General features: G+C 43.2%; 1 protein-coding gene across 5 annotated transcripts in view; it reads right to left on the minus strand.

The window, feature by feature from the left end:
• The window catches only part of LOC109645285 (vesicle-fusing ATPase-like), a 32,022-nt gene extending 13,742 nt beyond the window's left edge, over positions 1-18,280 (minus strand). The window contains exons 1-22 of one of the 5 annotated variants that reach the window (XM_069517401.1): positions 18,144-18,280; positions 17,252-17,337; positions 16,695-16,791; positions 16,058-16,097; positions 15,007-15,173; positions 14,679-14,786; positions 14,470-14,545; positions 13,614-13,769; positions 11,552-11,751; positions 10,498-10,663; positions 10,266-10,340; positions 9,841-10,028; positions 9,153-9,248; positions 8,663-8,819; positions 8,426-8,559; positions 8,193-8,259; positions 8,026-8,105; positions 6,360-6,494; positions 6,084-6,197; positions 2,872-2,927; positions 2,381-2,451; positions 739-1,869 (exon numbers count right to left, since the gene is read on the minus strand). In XM_069517401.1, the coding sequence (XP_069373502.1) occupies positions 2,421-2,451; positions 2,872-2,927; positions 6,084-6,197; positions 6,360-6,494; positions 8,026-8,105; positions 8,193-8,259; positions 8,426-8,559; positions 8,663-8,819; positions 9,153-9,248; positions 9,841-10,028; positions 10,266-10,340; positions 10,498-10,663; positions 11,552-11,751; positions 13,614-13,769; positions 14,470-14,545; positions 14,679-14,786; positions 15,007-15,173; positions 16,058-16,097; positions 16,695-16,791; positions 17,252-17,337; positions 18,144-18,257 (2,343 nt within the window). In that variant the 5' untranslated portion in view covers positions 18,258-18,280 and the 3' untranslated portion in view covers positions 739-1,869; positions 2,381-2,420. Of the gene's footprint in view, positions 1-738; positions 1,870-2,380; positions 2,452-2,871; positions 2,928-6,083; positions 6,198-6,359; positions 6,495-8,025; positions 8,106-8,192; positions 8,260-8,425; positions 8,560-8,662; positions 8,820-9,152; positions 9,249-9,840; positions 10,029-10,265; positions 10,341-10,497; positions 10,664-11,551; positions 11,752-13,613; positions 13,770-14,469; positions 14,546-14,678; positions 14,787-15,006; positions 15,174-16,057; positions 16,098-16,694; positions 16,792-17,251; positions 17,338-17,666 lie in introns of those variants that run through there. The other 4 variants (XM_069517404.1, XM_069517399.1, XM_069517402.1 and 1 more) reach the window with 4 other exon arrangements.
• Between the last annotated feature and the right edge of the window lie 168 nt (positions 18,281-18,448).

Consider the following 18,448-nt stretch of genomic DNA (forward strand, 5'->3'; position numbering starts at 1 on the left):
CGGCCTTTTTTTTTAACAAGAGGAAATGGTTTTTAAAACGCTTGAGGAAAATTGTTGTGATATTTGGCGCACAGAAAAAAAAAAAAAAGTAATCTCAACTTCTGATTCTGAAAACAGTTAAGCTGAAGACGGTTATACAAGATGTGGATGTGTGTGTGGATGGATGGATGGAGGGATGGATGGATGGATGGAGGGATGAGCGGGACAGGCTGGCTCTTCACAATGGTGGAACAAACTCTGAGGTTTCCATACAACATGTTCTGACAGTCCCACCTGCTTCCTATTAATTATATTCAACAACGAAAACACAAGTTACCCAGTCGTGTGTGTGTGTGTGTGTGTGTGTGTGTGTGTGTGTACAGGCCGTCCTCTCTTTGTGACATAGCTTAGCATTAGCGTCATCTTCGACGCAGCCCTCCACCTCTCTGTGCTCCCTCCCTCCCTCCCACTCCCCCTATACGTGCCCCCCCCCCCCCACCCCCGCTATATCCAAAGTTTTGTACAAATGTTTTAAAGTGAATAATTCCCTTTTTATTTTATAATCGTAAATGTTATGTTTTTATAAATATTATTTATTATACAATGTATATATCTGTATGACTGAGCTAAGATTATATATTTGAAGAACAAAACCGTCTATCTGTGCTTTTTTTTTTCCACACACACACACACACACACACACACACACAGAACTTCTCTTCTATTTAGAAATTGAGAATATAAAGAACAAGTTATAAATTGTATTATATATATTTTTTATTGTCCAACAAAGAAGCATCTACATCCTCTCGGAGATTTTAACCATGAGAACACACAGAGGTTTGCACAGCTGTTGTTATTAGCATTGACTTCAATTCATTGAGTTTATTATCCCAAACCCTAAACACAATTCACATCTTCCCCGTAATCTTTATCTTAACCGAAGTTTAGCCTCATTAGGACCAAAGCTTTGGTCCCCATGAGGTCTACCGGTCCTGACAGGATCCGTGTTAAAAGACAAACGCACACAAACTCTAAACTCTCCTTTAACAGGGAATATTATTGAAGATGTAAAAAAAGTAGTTCTTAAGAGTTATTATGTGAAATGAGATGAGGGGACCCAATGACATCATCATTACCAAAAGGCACAAATCCAACGATTAACAATCCATCGTTTTTATTTCATGTAGATATAAAGAAGACGACCACACGCTGTAACAACACAATTTTCATTTGATGGAGGAGCAACTGACACTGACACAACATATTTGTCTGATTGGTTAAATTCAAGAGGCTTCTCTTGTGGATGTTACACCAAATATTTGCAACTTCTTTCGAGCAGCACGATCCTCTGCTCTGAGGCAACTTCCCTTTAGAAAGTTTAATCATTTGATTTCAAGATTTATTCCAGAAACCGCTGAGTTTCTTGTTAGTATCAGAATTAATTTATTCATAAAATATAAACGTCAGCAAACATTAGCAATATTGCGGAATGATCAGATCACAAGTCTGTGCATACAAATGAACAGAGCCTATATAAACAGTATTATCATTAGTGTTTTTGCATATCCGCTTCTCCTCTTTTGCCTTCACTCTTTTATATATAAAATCAAAATGGAGTCATCACAGCACAGTCTTTGGGAAGTACAATATATACAGAGGCAACCAACACCACTTATTTTTCTTATTTTACATCATCACAGGAGGTCGCCCGGTCATTTGCCGCTGCAGAAAGCTGCAGCGCAGAGAGAGAGAGAGAAGTGCTCAGAGCTTCGGGGATGGGAAGAAGGGAGGGAGGGAGGGAAGGAAGGAAGGAAGGAAGGAAGGAGGGAGTCTAGCCCTCGCTCGCTTCCTCCTGCCAGCCTCTCTCGGGCTTCCGTTCCTCAGCAACTGAGTGAAGAGAGACAAATAAAAGTGAGAAGAGACGGGCAGGCAAAGGAGACGCGCTGCCACAAGAGAGAACCTGCCTCGCCGACCTATTTTTAGGTACAACTATACCATACGTCTCTGAGGGCGTGACGGGAAACAACTGTCTCATAGCAACTTTAAGAACAGAACTAATGACATATAGAAAAATCCCCCCGTGGACACCGCCACAGATGTGTGGTTAAAACTTTCTGTGCTCACTGTGACTCCACACACTACGTCCTACAGCAGGAATCTTCAGTCAGAGACAATGTCCTCAAGCAGAGATTCAGAATCTCTTAACCACATGGACAATAATTACATGTTTATTCAAACTAAAGTAAATCAGGTTAGTCATTCAATTAGTCATTAGGTAATTAGTCTCACAGTACAACACAAAGTCTGGGTAATTCCAGTTTGTATTCTAAACACATTTGAATTAAACCGGGGAACTGTGAGTGGTAAATGTGACGGAGCAGCCTGGTGCAGGTCTTACCACTGAGGGACGCTTCGTTTTCACTGTGGATCCACTGAGTTCACTTTGCAACAAACTTATCAGAACGGAGTCTGCAGGAAAAAGAACAAAATAAAAAATGTGCGTTATTCATCAGTCAAAAATCAACAGGTTAGTTTCTTTCAGACGTGCAGTGAACTGTGGACATTTTCCTGGAATGCTCAAGAGGGGCTTCATGTGAGAATCAGTCGCTCCGGACATTTTCTGAAACATTTCCTGCCAGCTCCTTAAATAAAAGCCAGGGAACTGTCCCATGAGTCCACGTGAGAACAGAGCAGGGAAATGTCTGGAGGATGAGAGAGGCCGCGTTGATAACGATTTTAAAACGTGACGGACGCACGTTTTAAAATCGTTTCTGATAACGGTTTTTCATTTCTTTGCTACACACGTGTCAGAGGTGCACACGGTGCGTTCAGTGTCACCGCTGATCTCATCGGGTTAGAAACAAAGAGAAAAATAAAAACAACACTCACGCTCCTTCATCCTTCAACAGGCTCAGGAACTTGCTCACTCTGTACTCGGGATCCATCTAAAAGACAAACACATCACCTCTCAGTACAAACACGGGAAAATAACCTCACATTTCCCAACAGGTCTTATTTTCTTTTGGGACAATCGTTGGTTTAACCGACTATCGAGGAACAAGGTGCTGAGACGTCAGAGCACATTGAGAGAGCTGCGGGTCTTAAGAGTCTGTGATTCAGTTTGAACAAACAGGAGGAGAAGGAGGAGGAAGTCAAATTAATGGCAACCTGTGCAATGACTTACAGAACGTCTGGAAGCGCCTGTAGCTACTAGAACTAAGATGTGAGAGCAGAGAGGAGACATCGGAATGAGAGGAGAGACGACAGAGAGAAAACAAGAGTAACTGTGGATGTGTGTGTGCGGAGTTGCGCGGCTGTTTGCAGCATGTCTCGGCAAACACATACTTCTTTGGGTGGTGTGTGGGTGTGTGTGGGTGTGTGTGTGTGAGAGAGAGAGAGAGAGAGAGAGAGAGTGGGGGCTGCAGGTTGCAAAACATGGCCACATTTGTGCATACCACAGCAATTACAAAGCATCCAGGCCCAACGAACAGGCCGCACACATCATCAACATACCACAGACACAGTCAGGAGGAGAAATTAACACCAGGCAATGAGTGAGATTTAGGTTCTGCAGCTGCCTGCCGCAGAGTCAGCGACTTGTTTTGTCAAGTAACCGAACACGATGTGGAAGCTGATGGAGCCGAGTTTTCACATGGAGTCGCCACCGTGGGCTTCAAAACAGAAAGATCCCGCGATGGGAGGAGCGAATGAGAAACGTCCGCTCCGACGGAACAGTCGGAAGTTCGTTACGCTCAGGCCTCAGATGAGATTCATTTAAGTTTCCACGACATTGAGGGGGTTCTGAAGAAACAGACTAAAAACAATCGATGCAACAAAGACGGAGCTCCCCTGATGTTGAGGTCCCGCTCACGCCGGAAAAAGACTTTAAACATCGCAGTGGCGTGTTTTCGCAGGGACGTGTAGTTTGGAGACAATGAAACATGAGCCAGGATGTTTTTAAAACCTTTAAGACGCCAAACCACAGTAGAGCGGTTTCCACTACTCGCAGACAGAATTTTTACGACATCACAGAGGAAAATCTAAAACTAAAGACCTGGTCACAACTAAGACCATAAAATTTTGAATCCGCCTCAGTTCATTTCAGTGGAATCACTGTGATCGGTGGATTCATTCACGAGCACGAAGCAAATTCAGCTCGAGTTCAAACTCAACTTTGGTGAACTCCTCAATTCGTACTGTTGAGAAAGTTCTTTTCAGTGGAGTCGCCATCTTCTGGTCGTTTGAGAGAATGTGTGTTTCAGGAACTCACGTATTGGCTTCACTTTTGGGACAGGGTGACTCATTACTAGCATGTTAGCCCTTAGCTCACGTGGCTCCGCTATGTGACCAAGCCTCCGCACACATTAATCCCACTTTCTGGACAGGATGGATTTTACCTCACGCAGACCTCAATCTGACCGAATGTGAAAACTGCAAACCTCGACAGTTTGACAGATGAGGTGGGACAGACCTCTTCTTTAGGAGACACGGTTTCTTAATATACTTGTACGGTGAAACACAAGCAGCAGAAGAGAAATGATTCTGTTTCGGCTGCAGGACAGTGACAGATGTTTGTGACCATTTGCAATTTTGTGGACTGTTTGGCCTCGTAGCAACACTCACCATGATTTTATATTTACATGTCTACCCATGCCATTTCCTGCCCGCTGTGCTTCTGGCCACAATGCCAGTCAATTTCACCAGGTGAAGATTGATACGACTGCAGCTTCAGGCCAAAAATTATTATTAACAAACCAAAACCAACAATATCTTTGCATGAGAAAACGAAAAACAATCCATCTCGATTCCAAAGACACAAAATCTCGTCCATTTTCCTTCTGCACTGTACAGTCTTGGTCTTAAAGAGAAACTTTGGTCGACTTCCTGTCACCAGTTTGTTGAATCAGTGTTTTGTAGGCGAGGAAAGTGGATATGACGCAATTAAAAGGTGAAATCAAACTTCCTGTTTGGATTAAAGTGTTTCTCTGGGGTTAAACATTGTAGGAGAGATTTTGGATAATGTACGTACACGAGTCAGCAAACATAATAAATATGTCTAGAAACGTTCAGACATTTTAAACAAGAGTTGTTTCATATTATACCTCTAATCTATTTGTCTCTATAAACACCTTTTAATTCTGAAGGATTCAAGGGCTTCATTTAATTTGGGTACAAACAGAAATGACTAAACCAAAGTTCAATTGTGAAAAATGCACTGAAATATATATTTAATCTGCCAAACCACAAAACCCAGAAAGGCCACTTTAAAAAAGTGAATGAAACAACTGTACTTATTTCTATACGTAGTCCGGGTCCATTGAAAAGAAGCCAAGAATCTGTTATGAGTTGGTATCCTATGTTTTGACTTTTGTTTCCATACTCAGATGGATTTTCTTTCGCCTGTCTCATCTGTTGGCCCATTGGATGACTGATGTAAATTGTGAGTAAGCTGAAACCAGGAAGTGTGATTCAGAACACATTAACGTCATTTGGAATACTATGTAGAAAACGTGGGTTCATAACTATAAGAGTGTTGGACCGCAACACAACAAATCAACAGCAAAGCCGCACAGTTTTTCATTCCCGTCGATCTACGACAGCGTTCGGTGCCCGAGAGACAGATTCTGTTGACTGCTGAGATTGATGGCGAGATGTAGAGGAAGAGGAGGGACGGGCCTCCCGAGCTCAGACCACACTATTAGAAAAACAATAACACGGGCTGAGCCAATTTGGAAGTTGTGTTCAAAATGGAAAAAAAGAAAGAAAGTGAAGTGATGAGTGAGCCTTGCTTTTCACATTTCACATACACCCGTGTCACTTTGACTTTCTATCATCGGAAACCACATTCGATTTATCATGAAAACATCTTAGAGCCTGTAAATGTGATTATTTTACAGACGCACAGCGCTCTGAGCTAACATGCTAATATATTACAATAATATACACCATGTTCACCATCTAAATTTAGCATATTAGCAGCACAATCTGCTTTTTAATAACGTTTCATTTTGAGTGAAAGTTGCGGACGAGCAGAACAACAATAACCATCAGAGGAAACACAGATGAAACATAGAAATGCAAAGAAAGTGTCTCTTTCTCACCTGCACGGACATTTCAATCAGCATGAGCAGCTTTTTAATGCCGATCCACAGACTGTGGTACATCACAGCTTTCGCTATGATGGCCCGCTCCTTCTCCTGGAAACTGCCCAGCAGCTGAGTCGAGAGGGCAAAGAGAGAATTGAATTGAGAAATGCGATTTAGAAATTGTAAATTAAAAAGCATTGAAACTGGTCTGAACAAGTATTTAGCTTGAGCACGTGTCAGTGTGTTTTGTGCCTGCTTCTGTTTTGGTGTGTGAACAATGTGTCTTGTTACCTCCAGGGCCTCGACCAGCTGCTCTCCACTCGAGATGTTGGGAATGTGGATGGTGGTGCTGAAGGCATCTAACATCTCCATTTCCTGGAGGACGTCTTTACGACTCGTGGTGCCAATGATCAGCAGCTTACGGCCCTGAAAGAGAAGCAGATTCATTCATACATTTATTAATTTATTCATTCATTCATATTCTTCAGCTGTTCTTTCCTCAAGGGTCAACGTGAACTGGTTTCTATGCCAGCAGAGTTCTGTTGTTTACCGTCATGGACTGACATGTTGCAAGGGAGAAAGACACGACTCAAACAAGAGAACAACTTCTTACAAACAACATTACAATGCAAACAAAGAACACTGTCCTCCAATCATGACTCCAGACAAAAGGAGAGTCTAGTTTGTTGTGTGATTCAAACATTTTATCTGTATGATACAGGGAAGAAAGAAAGTACACATGAAAGAACGGAGGAGAGAAGCATCAAATCTTCACATCAAATCATAAAAGAAAGAAACCTGGAGTTCAACAGAACTACACTGAAGACCTACAAGTGGGAAAATGGCTTCAAGAGAATAAAGAACCATAATGACAATAAAAGAAATGGTGGTAGCTCCATGAAACAACCATATATCACAAACACTTCAAATACCCTGTGGCAACGAGGAGGCGGACAGAACTGCACCTTGTTGTTTTAATACTTTTTTTTAGTTTAAAAAAAGATGGTTTACCAGGTGAGAACAGTCCTGGAGAGACTTTCTTCACCGTCCAGCGGTGTCAGTTTCATCGTCGCTCATAGACTAGTTTAAAAAATTCTTCACACAACCTTGTGTGTTGCCATCACACAGTTATTGCAAAGGTGAGGGTGCAATATGATAGAATGCACCGCTTGTGGATTCTCTGTATCTATCTCAGCCACGGTGAAGCACATCACGAAGAAAAGAAGGGAAGAGAGAGAGGAAAGAGACGGAATCAGGAGAGAAAAGACAACAACAGAAGAGAAGACAAATACGAGCAGAGAAGAAAGAGGAGAAGCAAAAGAATTCTGGCTCCACTAAGCCGATGAGCTGGACCAGGAGAAGACGACGACGGAGGAGGAGAGGCAGAGGAGTGGCGAGAAGACAGGGGGATTATGGCTGCTGGCTGCCCCCCCATGGCGTGGGGGGTTGTGATGCTGCATGCAGATGAGGTGCCACACAGGCGGTGGTGCTGCCAGGTCCTGGCTCTCTCACAGAGCCCATTCTCCTCCGTGTCCCCCTGGCCTCCCCTGGCCCCAGGCACCCCGCTGGGCCCAGCGCTTTACAACCCCAGAGGAGCACTGCAGCCAGGCATTCAACACCAGGCCCCGCGCCACTTCTCATGCACATGCAGCCATATAGTGAGCTATACTCTCATTCACAAACCCATCAACAACAGACACACACAAGCTACAACCAAAGAGACTATGAGAAATGGGTCTCTACCACCACCATTCACTCGGAGCACAACGGGCCTGGACCAAAACACTGGCTAATAACCGTACACTCACACACAGTCGCTCACACATGCCAGTCGCAGCCGGAGACCTCCAACAATTCCTCACAGGACTCTGCGTTGGCATCCACATGATCTGCTGCCCTCTTTCTGCCACCTGAGGACTAGCAGCGCCACAGAGAGTAGAAAATAAGAGTTTATTACCTTTGGAGGAGGTTTCTTCAGCAGCACCAGCAGAGCTTGTAACACCAGGTTGGAGAAACGAGGACCGATTGGGACATAGTCTGATGACACAGACATCGATAAATCATTCCTTTCCATCAGGACAGAAACAAGACTTTAGATTACATGAAATGTGTTTATACACTTACCCAACAAGCGTTCAATGTCGTCCACAACCACACAGCTCAGCTGGGATTTGTAGGCATCTTCAAATATCTATCACAGACAAAAAAAATAAAAGGTTAACTGAGTATTCATCCATGTGCGTCATAATAATGCAGTCGGGCCAGAAAGCAGTGAGGAGTGGCCTTTTTCACGACTGCCCCTTTTGGAAACAACCCCTGAACTTTTCTAAACCTTTGTTACAGGTGTTGAGTGTCACCTTTTTGATGGCTTGGCATTTGGCGATCTCGGAGTGTCCGATCATCTTGTCGGGGGAGCAAATCTTGATAAAGGGGAACTGGGATTCTTCAGAAATCTTAGCTGCCAGCGCCGTTTTACCGCTGTTAGGTGGACCTGATGGACGTGAGCGATCACAAATAAAACCGCAGTTCATATCTTTTGCGTTAAATTGCTGAACATTCACTGGGAATTGTGTGCTCATGTTCATGCGTTCTACCTTCCAGGAGCACGGAGACAAGGGGCGTGCGGTCGCTGTTTTTCGTTTGCTGTACGAGCAGCTCCCCGTCTTCCAACACCGCCGACACCGGGTCACCCCAGCGGATGATACCGTTCATGATGTAGCTGGCATAGTCCTCCTGGTTGGTACCGAACGCCTGGAGGAGAGGAAGATATATTGTTTATGTCATTTGTTCTGGTTTATTTTGTTTAATGCCCCGTTCTGTGATTGACAGTGATGGAAACCTGTCACCCTGGTAAACACAAACTTCTAACTTACTAACTAACCTACTTTATGAATATATACATGCTGTGTATGTAATCTCTTTTTTATGATTTTTGTGTGTTTGATATTTTCAAAAAGTTGGTGTAGGACAGTAGAAATGAGGAAAAGTTGGAGCTTATTATCTTTGAACTTGCTCTAATAAAGGGACATTGTTTTCATATTAAGATTCATATTTTAACAAAACAAAAAATGTAGAGAAACTTACAGGTTTGATGTCATTTTCCAGCGACGCCATGAAGTCCAGCCTGCTGACCTGCAGCCTCTCCGCCGTCTCGATGTTCACCTCCACAGTGTTACTGGCCTAAACACATGAGGCAAATAATGGGTCATATTCATGACTTGATAAACTCTGGGCCCCCCACACGTGAAATCCATTACATGAAGTATCGCTCATTCAGATCGAGTGTGCAGACGATAGTGTGTCAGGAGACAACGTGCTCCCTCGGAGCAGAAAGGTCAAACAGAGAGAAGGAGGCAGGGAAGAATAAGTGCTCAGAGGAGTGAAGAAAAACGTCACAGCCATCAGACATGTGTAAGGCCCCTTGTCTGTTATTCATCATCACCCTATAATATCTGCAGCTGTGTGTGAGTGTGTGTGTGTGTGTGTGAGAACTTCACATTATCTGTGTGCGCTGCCGAGTTGTGTTGATTTGAGACTATGCTTCTAATAAAACACACACGTTTCTACATCTCCCTTCATTGGCATAATGCATTCCCCAGCCCCTTACCTTAACCAAGACTAAATACTTAATTCTAACCCTAAAACCGAGTATCAACCCTCAAACCGTCCGTTAAAGGACACCATTCATGTCGGTCCTTAAAAACATGGACATAAATTAAACAAAGTATTTATGTGAGTCATAATACACAAAATGTCTCTGGAGGATTCTGACCCTGATGTGTCTGTTCATGGCAGTGGACTGCGCAGCCCTGACGAGACCCTCCAGTTCAGCGCCACTGTAGTTCTTGGTCTCCACGGCCAGCTCCTTAACGTCCACGTCGACGGCCAGCAGGTCGTACTGACGCATCTTCGCTGTGTGGATGTGTAGGATCTGAATTCGGCCCTTTTCATCCGGTAACCCTGACAGAGGACGATAACGTAGATATAGATCATACAGAATTTAAAAGTGTGATTTATATGTTTACAACTTAAATTATTGTCAATTCAGGTAATTTTACTTGAATGGATGTTTGAAAGAGAAGAGAATATAAAGCATTCATGTTGCCTGTCTAGATCGTAGACTGTAAATAAAGAAAATGAAACTAAAACATTCCGGATACAGGAGCTGCCATCTTGCAACTGTGGTTCTTTTCTCACCAATCTCCATCTTGACCTCCAGTCTTCCTGGCCTCAACAAGGCCTCGTCTATCAGGTCCGGCCTGTTGGTCATCCCTGAGGCAGGGACAGATGGACAGATCGAGAGAAAGAAGGGAAACCAGAGTGAAGAAGATGAATGAGACAGAGGAGATAAGCGCAGATGTTCAGAGATGACATGGGAGAGTTTGAGTTTTTAAGGGTAAATGTATCTTAGTGTGTGTGAATTGAGCACCTATGACCAGGATGTTGTTGAGCTGCTCCACTCCGTCGATCTTGGACAACAGCTGGTTGACCACGGTGTCGTGGACGCCCGTGCTGCCGGCCATGCTGCCACGCTGCTTACAGATCGCATCGATCTCATCAAAGATGATGATGTGGAGGCCGCTGTTGGCACCGAGCTGCTCGGCAGAGAGACACGAGGAGGAGGAGGATGATAATGCTGAATTTGTGAAACACCTACTGTGTGTCTGATTATTATGTTCTTACAGTGGCAGCGAGATACACGATGCCAGTGCTGAGCAAAACTTTGTGACTGCAGGTGTAAGAAATAAAAAGAAATTCAGTTTGACAGATAACAGTATTGTTTTCATACTGACTGAAAAATCAGAAGTGACCGACGACAGAGAGACAGATGGAAAAAGTAAGAGAGCTGCAGGGTGGGGGGTTATCTCTCCATCTACAGTCCTGTCAGTCTCAGACGTAGCATTTAAAGCAGGTGTGGAGCTGTCCTTATTACACACTGGACGGAGAGTGTGTGTGTGTGTGTGTGTGTGTGTGTGTTGTTAGGGAGGTCTAATAGGAGGTCAAAGACAACCCAGCCCCTCATTAGGTGGTGAAGAGTGAGGCTCGACGCTAGTGTCTCACCATCCAAACCCATCACTTCTGGGTTTCAATGAATAACTGACACACACACACACTCACACTCACACACACACACTCACACACACACTCACACACACACTCACACACACACAGTAGCAACGTCTGCTTAAAGGACAGATCTCTCCACTCCTGGAGAAATGAGTTTTCTTTTTGTTGTCATTGATGAAATGCTTCTCTGTATTCCATAGAGATAATTACAGAACACAGACTTAGTGTTGCTTTTAGTTACAGATAAAACGTTCAGCTTCGTTAGAAACACAGGTAACATATATATGGAAGCTCTAATTACACCGGACTGTTTGTCAACATTCTTTATTTTTATTTCTTATAATTAAAGATTGATTGCAGTAGAAACCTGGATAAAGACTCATGTAACGATAAACTGTAACGGGTATGGTCCTTACCCTCTTCTGTTCCTCCTCAGCGTCTGCAAACAGCTTCCTGACGTTGGCCTCAGACTCCCCGACGTACTTGTTGAGGATCTCGGGGCCGTTGACTATCTTCGGCTCCCGGGCCTTCAGCATCTTGCCAATCTGTCGTGCCATCAGGGTTTTACCGCAGCCTGGGGGTCCGTACAGCAGGATTCCCTTCACATGCTTACAGCCTGGAGACAGACACGCAATCGAGGGAGAGAAACTGAGCACAGGAGCAGCAAATGTTTCCACTCATCATGAAACCCCAGCAGTTCTCAGGAAGAACTGAAAGTGAGAACTTTTAATCTAATGATTCAAAAATGTTTGATCAAGTTTTATTGCTACTAGTTGTTTAATAACATGTCACAGCAGCTTAACGTTAACTTCGATATCACACATGTTTATTTTCTTGTTTCAGTATTTTTTTGGATCAATATTTTCCTCGAGCTACAGAAAGACTCCGAGGTTTTATTGTGTGCGATCAATAACAAGCGGCTTCGATGATTGCTTTGTGATTGTTCTAATAAATTACAACTTCATAATAAAAACAACAGCAGAGAAATGGTGCAAGGCGTCAGACGATGGTAAAGAGTCGGGGAACGAAGCGCAGCAAATGTCCCCGGTCTGATGCGAGCGCAGGGACGCTGTCTCATATCAGCCAGTTCTCAATGGCTCACCTGTATATCACTCAGGCAGAGAAGTTAAGAGTGGATAACAGAAGACTGACGACACTTCGCATCACTTCTGATTTCCATAGTTTTATTCTGTCTCCATAAAGATCAAATGTGGACACTGTGACTCAACCACGTTTACAGTGCAGGTCTTTTAGTGGCCTTTTGCACCTGCCTCATGACATTTAGCCCAGACTAAATGAGAGGCCCCTGATAACCATCTGAGCTGCCATTTGGGCCCGCTGAAGGAAAAGCAGCCGGGATGACAGGTGGGGGTGGAGAAGTGATGTGTTTGTGTCGGGGTTTGGGAGCGAAAGTATCAGAGCTTCTGTCTGTCTGTCTGCTTCACCTCTCCAGGAGCAAAGGGGAGACAAGGTGAAACTTTCAAATTTTTGGTCCAACGCACACACAAAATGCGCAACATGCACATGCACACGGCCTGTCTGTCAGCACCTGCGCTCCCTCCGCTCCCCACGCCTGCCAATTACGGCTTTACCTTTAGCTGGATGCTCTATCACAGCATGCCATCTCATTACAGCCGCCAGCTGGCCGCAGCCAAAGGCCAACTCCTGCACACAACCACCAGGCTAAAGGTCAGCTCGCACACCGCCGGACACTGCCATAGGCCCCGGGGCAGTGTGGTCACGGAGCGTGTGAGCGCGCCAAATTAAAGTAACGTGCGCATTTGCCAAGCTCAGATGTTGTTACAACAGGTTTTCACAAGACGTCTCGATCGAGGATTAGAACTGATGTGACTGTGTGCGCATGAGTAAGGGAAGGGAGGTTTTATGTGCTGATGGCTTTCATTAGAAATGAACTGCTGCTCTTTGAAGAGTGAATCATCATAATCTGACAGCTGTCAAAGATCCATTAATGAGTGTGCGCAGGGATCACTGTCAGGGGATGCCAGAGTTTTTAGTCACGGTCGAGGCACCACAGAAAAACGCTGCTGTGCCTGCTAATTACCGATTCTCAGTTTTGCTGAGACATTTCTCAAAGGAATTAATGAAGTTTTGTTTGCACTGATGTTGATTTACGGATTAAACACAAGCTGAACAATAAAGTAAAAACAGTGATTATCTTTGGCAGTAATTACTAATCAGTTCACCATCATGGATTCAATCCTGCTTACTTCAGCTTTAAACATCACTTATCAAATTCCACTTGATTAAAAGGGACGTTTTGATTAGATTGTGTTTTATTCTTGTTTTGTTTAACAGAGTTCCTGGAATAATTAAACTTGATGAAAACGTGAGAATGAAAATGTCCTCATTGTACAGATGACTTGCAGCAAAACTGTGCAAAATGTGGAAGAACGGGACGTAAACAAATGAATAAGTGATGGCGAGATAGACAGAAAGAAGTAGGGGAGGGGGACTCACCCATCTGTTCGACTATGTCTGTAGGGAAGACTCGGGAGGCGAAGGCTCTGCGGAAGATGTCAGAGAACTCCTTGTCAAGGCCGCCAATACCCATCTTCTCAAAATTCCAGTCCGGGCTGATGATGGACTGGCGAGACTCTCGGGTTTTGGCTTTCCCTGGAGGGAGGACACAAAAAACATTAAGTGAATATAAATTTGAAACCAAAGTCCTACTTTCCTTTGATGCAAATCCCCGAATAGATTCAAACAAACACCAGTAAAGTTAATGTTCAGTTAAGTAAGAAGCTGTAAGTTACCAAAGTTACAAGGTGACACGACTAAAGTTGTTGTATAGTAAGTTACTGTGACGCATTAAACAGAAGACAGAAAGAAAAACACTCCAGTTGTTTAACAATCAATATCAGTTGTTTTATTAATGATAAAACGGTTTCGGTCATTTCCTCTTAAAACGTGCCACCCCATCGACAGTCGTATATCACACTATGTATAAATAAATAGAAAGTGTTCAGTGTCTGATACAACTCTCACTTCTCTTGGATCTTTTTCTGTTTCCTGTTTCCTCTATTGAGTCACATCTGAGGCCTTTCATTCATTTCTGTCTCAGTAACGAAAGTAAGAGACGTGCCACTCTTACATGACGTCCTCAAATATTAAGATCAAGATGATGCTCGGCCTGTACGTTTACATTTAAAATACATAAATACAAGATTTCTGAATTGTCTGTGTGAACTATTCAGTCAGACTCTTGTGGTCAGAGTGCACCCCCTCCTGGAGAAACGTACACATTGCACCATTTTGTTTTCACGTCACACTCTCTCTACATTTTTGAAAAAAGGCAAATTGTTCCAGAACTCACCAATCAGAGTCATGGATGAGCTCTCTGACTTTTCAAAAATCACCTGACTGTTTCCCAGCAACAAACCAATCTCAATCTGAGGAAAGACACAAGGTTTTTAAATAAATTGTGTTAATTAAAATGAACGACTTTCATGCTGTAAATTAAAAAACCTGTGATGCTACAGAACGGAGGAGTGTGAACATCACGACAGATTATTCTCCTGATACCTTCGGTTTCTTGCCACTGGCTTGTTCTCCCCTCAGGACGCTGGGGTCCATGGCCTCAATATCTTTTATCACCAAGCCAAACAGCTTGTCACAGAAACTAAAGCCCAGCTAGAGAAAGAAGATTAGGACAGGAAAGAGATTAACAAACTTCAATTTTAAAAAATCTAAATGAATGAACCTGAAAATGTTTGTGCTTCTACTGTGAACAGATATTTTCTCTGATGGTTTTATTATGAAAAGGACACTTTCACAGGTAAAGATCTGGAAGTCTTTGATTCCACTAAATTAAACTTGGAGGTAAATATTAACCCCTTAAAGCCCTGAGCACCTGCTGGCCAACACAGAAAGCCTGGTTGTTGAAGTGCTGGATGAATTCGGTAGCCATCTTGTCGGAGTCGTACGGGTTGCTGTCCACGCTCTTCTTCTGCAGGAAGTCTATCTCCACCGTCATGCTGCTTATACACTGTCTGGACTTGTCAAACTTGTAGTTTGTTACTGCAGGTGGAGGAAAAAGAAGGACAGGGTGTGAAGTTTACAGTTTAGACAACAGCATCTCTCAATGACCTGGATGATTTCTGATGACATTTTCCACACAGTGACCATGTCGCACTATGTTTGAAAAACAATGTGACATGATATTCCCTTTGTATATGTGTTAAAGTTAAATTAAAGCTAATTTAACACAGTTATGTGGTCACTTGGGGGAAGCAGCTGATTCTACAACTCATTATACAATTATTGGATTTTATAATGGGTGTCTTTGGGAGGCTTCGAGAGTGGTGACGTCACGCAAGGGCCCGGGGAGATCATCACATGCCTTCGATCATGTTATGCATTTTTTATATTTGATTCAGCCCTGATATGTAGACAGTCTCATAATAGAACCAATCACTGTGGCCTGAGGGAGCGAACAGGCCTTTCTCTGGATGCAGGCCAGCTGTGGCAGATGTGCGGAGACACCCTCCCAACCATATTGTTTAAAACATCTCTCTCTGCCGAGTAAATCATCTCACGACACCTGAACAATAGCAAACCCCCCCCCCCGAACAGCAAGTATGATTAGTATTCTGCAGGACGCTGCCATCAGAAGTCTGCAGAGTCTGATGTTTTTCTGGCAGCGATAAAGACTCTGGCTTTTAAAATCTGTCACATGTAAGTTCCATGAACCCTTCAGAGTCTGAGGGCTGAGTTTGATGTCAGAGGCTCTAATGTTTCCACTGTGGTGTTTTTCAATCAAAAGGCACAGAGATACAAGCGTTGGCTCTTATCGCCAAACGCTCTCAAATCTCAAAATCTCTCTTTTTTGCCGACCTGTCAGTGTAGTCCCATTTTAGTTGGAAAAAATTGAGGAAATCTCAAGCTGCAAAAATGAACCTTACCTTCAACCTCTTGTCCGATCGATAGGCCTGCCCATTTTCTCTGTAAGGAAAATAGAGAAAGTGACTGATTTAAAACCACGTCTTATTATTCCCTTTGTGTTACGACTCATTATTGAAAAAGGAAGAAACACTCTGTGACCACTTCGTTTAGGGGAAGATATCAGACAAAGGACAACTACAAGCACAAAAAACATATAATTAAACATTTCACGGAGACATCAGTGCAACGCTCCTCTGCAGTTTGGGTCTTATTTCACAGCATTTCTCTAAATTGGAATAACAGAACTCAGAGCTGTAGTTTACATGTCTTTGACCATCTCATACACAAGCTGTGCTTTCTGAGACGGTGATCAATCAATCATTATTATCAAATGAATTCCTGGTGTAAAATAAGACCGTGTTGAGGAGGTTGCAGTCGTACCTGTGTGCTGTTGTGGTTGCCAAGTTTATAGACGGAGGCAGAGCAGGCAGAGAGAGAGAGGCAAAGTGAAAGAGGAGAAAGCAGTAACAGACAGATTCAGACAAACACAGAGGTCCATGCAGAGAATCCACAGACAACAAAGCAAGAAAGCTCAAAGGTTTAAGTGTCAGAAAATCATAAAGGTTTGCATTCGTTCACTGAAACGATGAACCCAACCTGCGGCAGACTGAAGCCGATGGTCCCGGAGTTCACACTCGGATGCTTCTTCAAGGTGAACACAAACTTGTGGTTTAAATTGCGCACAGTCACGTGTCTGCGTTGAGATGATCAAGAGACAAAAGGAAATGAATTAAGAGTAGTACAGAACAAGTTGTTACAGTTTAACATAAAATAATCCTGAGTGGATCTTTCTTCATCACGTCCATCCTCTGAGATCTCTGTCACTTTCATTATTAGAATGTTTCTCGCACATCTGGGAATAATAAAGCTACTTTCCTTGAGGTGATGTGCAACAAGTAGGAAATTACATCAGCTCAAAGATAACTCTTGATCTAAGATATGGTAAACCTTCAATCACATCGCTTCTGGTTCCATGACAACAACGCCGCCTGGTGATGAGAACCGTGAGATGCATCTCCATTATTTGTTTTCCTTATTTAACAGGTTGAATTTACTAAAACATGCATCGAGCAGTTCCCCACCGATCACAAATAAAAGCTGAATAAAGGTTGCCATGGTTACTGTTAGAAACAACAGGAGGAAACCCCACTCACTGTTCAAACTGTGGTTCCTTCTCATTGATGACGGCACAGTTGGTCAACGACAGTTCGTCCGTTGGGCATCGAGCCGCTTGCATAATCTGAAAAGATAGCAGAGAAAATAATGCAAACATTGACTTCACTGAGGAAGAAATATCTATAGACACAGTATCCAAACTGGAGCTGCAGATAATGACTGCTTAAATTATAGATTAACACATTACATTCTCTATTAGTTGTTCAGTTTATGATCAATTAAATATAAATTTAAAATTCGTATCCGTGTAAAACCTTACGTTGTCCAGTTTGCTGCCATTAATGACAAAGAAAATTATATTTGACAAGTTGGAGCAACAATTAATCGCTGGACCTTTAACAAAATCAATAGAACAATAAACTGATAATAATCTTTAGTTGCAGCTTCAACAACCTTCATGAAGTAAAAGCTGCTGAATCCGTGACACTGGTTTAAACACAGAGGATCCTGTCGATCTGCTCTTCTTCCTCTTGTTTAGCCATTTCATGCTGTTAGCTCACACTGTCTTCCTTCCTCTCACTGAGCCACCATTGATTCAGACAGTTGAAGCAACATTTACAACATTCAGCTGGGTTTTCTTCGCACACAGAAGTCGGTGACACAGCTGACGACACGTTGAGCTGTTCGGATATTTGACTTGAAGCTAAAAACAAGATGCTAGCTGCAGCCTGACCGGTCACAAGGTTTCTACTTCCGGGCTGCGGACCAACTTTTGAATGACAAGTAGTCCCTGCCACACAGGCTGCCTCTGCGCTGGCTCACTTTACGACTTGAAAACAGACCCCGGTCGGTTCTGTTCCACATCCGCAAGTTCCCCACCTGTTGGGTTTTCGTGTCTGAGTCTAAGTGTCGGGGTTTGAGTTCACTCACGCGGCCGCTCATCTTGGTTTTCCTCCGTTTCTTCTCCTCCGCTCGAGTGCGACTCAGCGCTAACGCTCCGCGACGTGCAGGGGGCGGGGCCTCCGTACGCACAAGTGATGTCATCGCGTACACAGCGCAAGTATGTGCGTTAAAGGAAAAATAATAATAAATAATTTAAAAATTATTTTTTATCGTAAATTTAACAAATCAAACAAAAGTAGAAATTAAATAAATATAAAGTATGTAAAAATGTGACCGTTATAGAAAGAAACCAAATAAAAACGTGTAAAAATGTGATTAATTTCTAAATCTCT

Source organism: Paralichthys olivaceus, chromosome 21 (assembly GCF_024713975.1).
Source record: "Paralichthys olivaceus isolate ysfri-2021 chromosome 21, ASM2471397v2, whole genome shotgun sequence".
In the NCBI taxonomy this organism is placed as follows: domain Eukaryota; kingdom Metazoa; phylum Chordata; class Actinopteri; order Pleuronectiformes; family Paralichthyidae; genus Paralichthys; species Paralichthys olivaceus.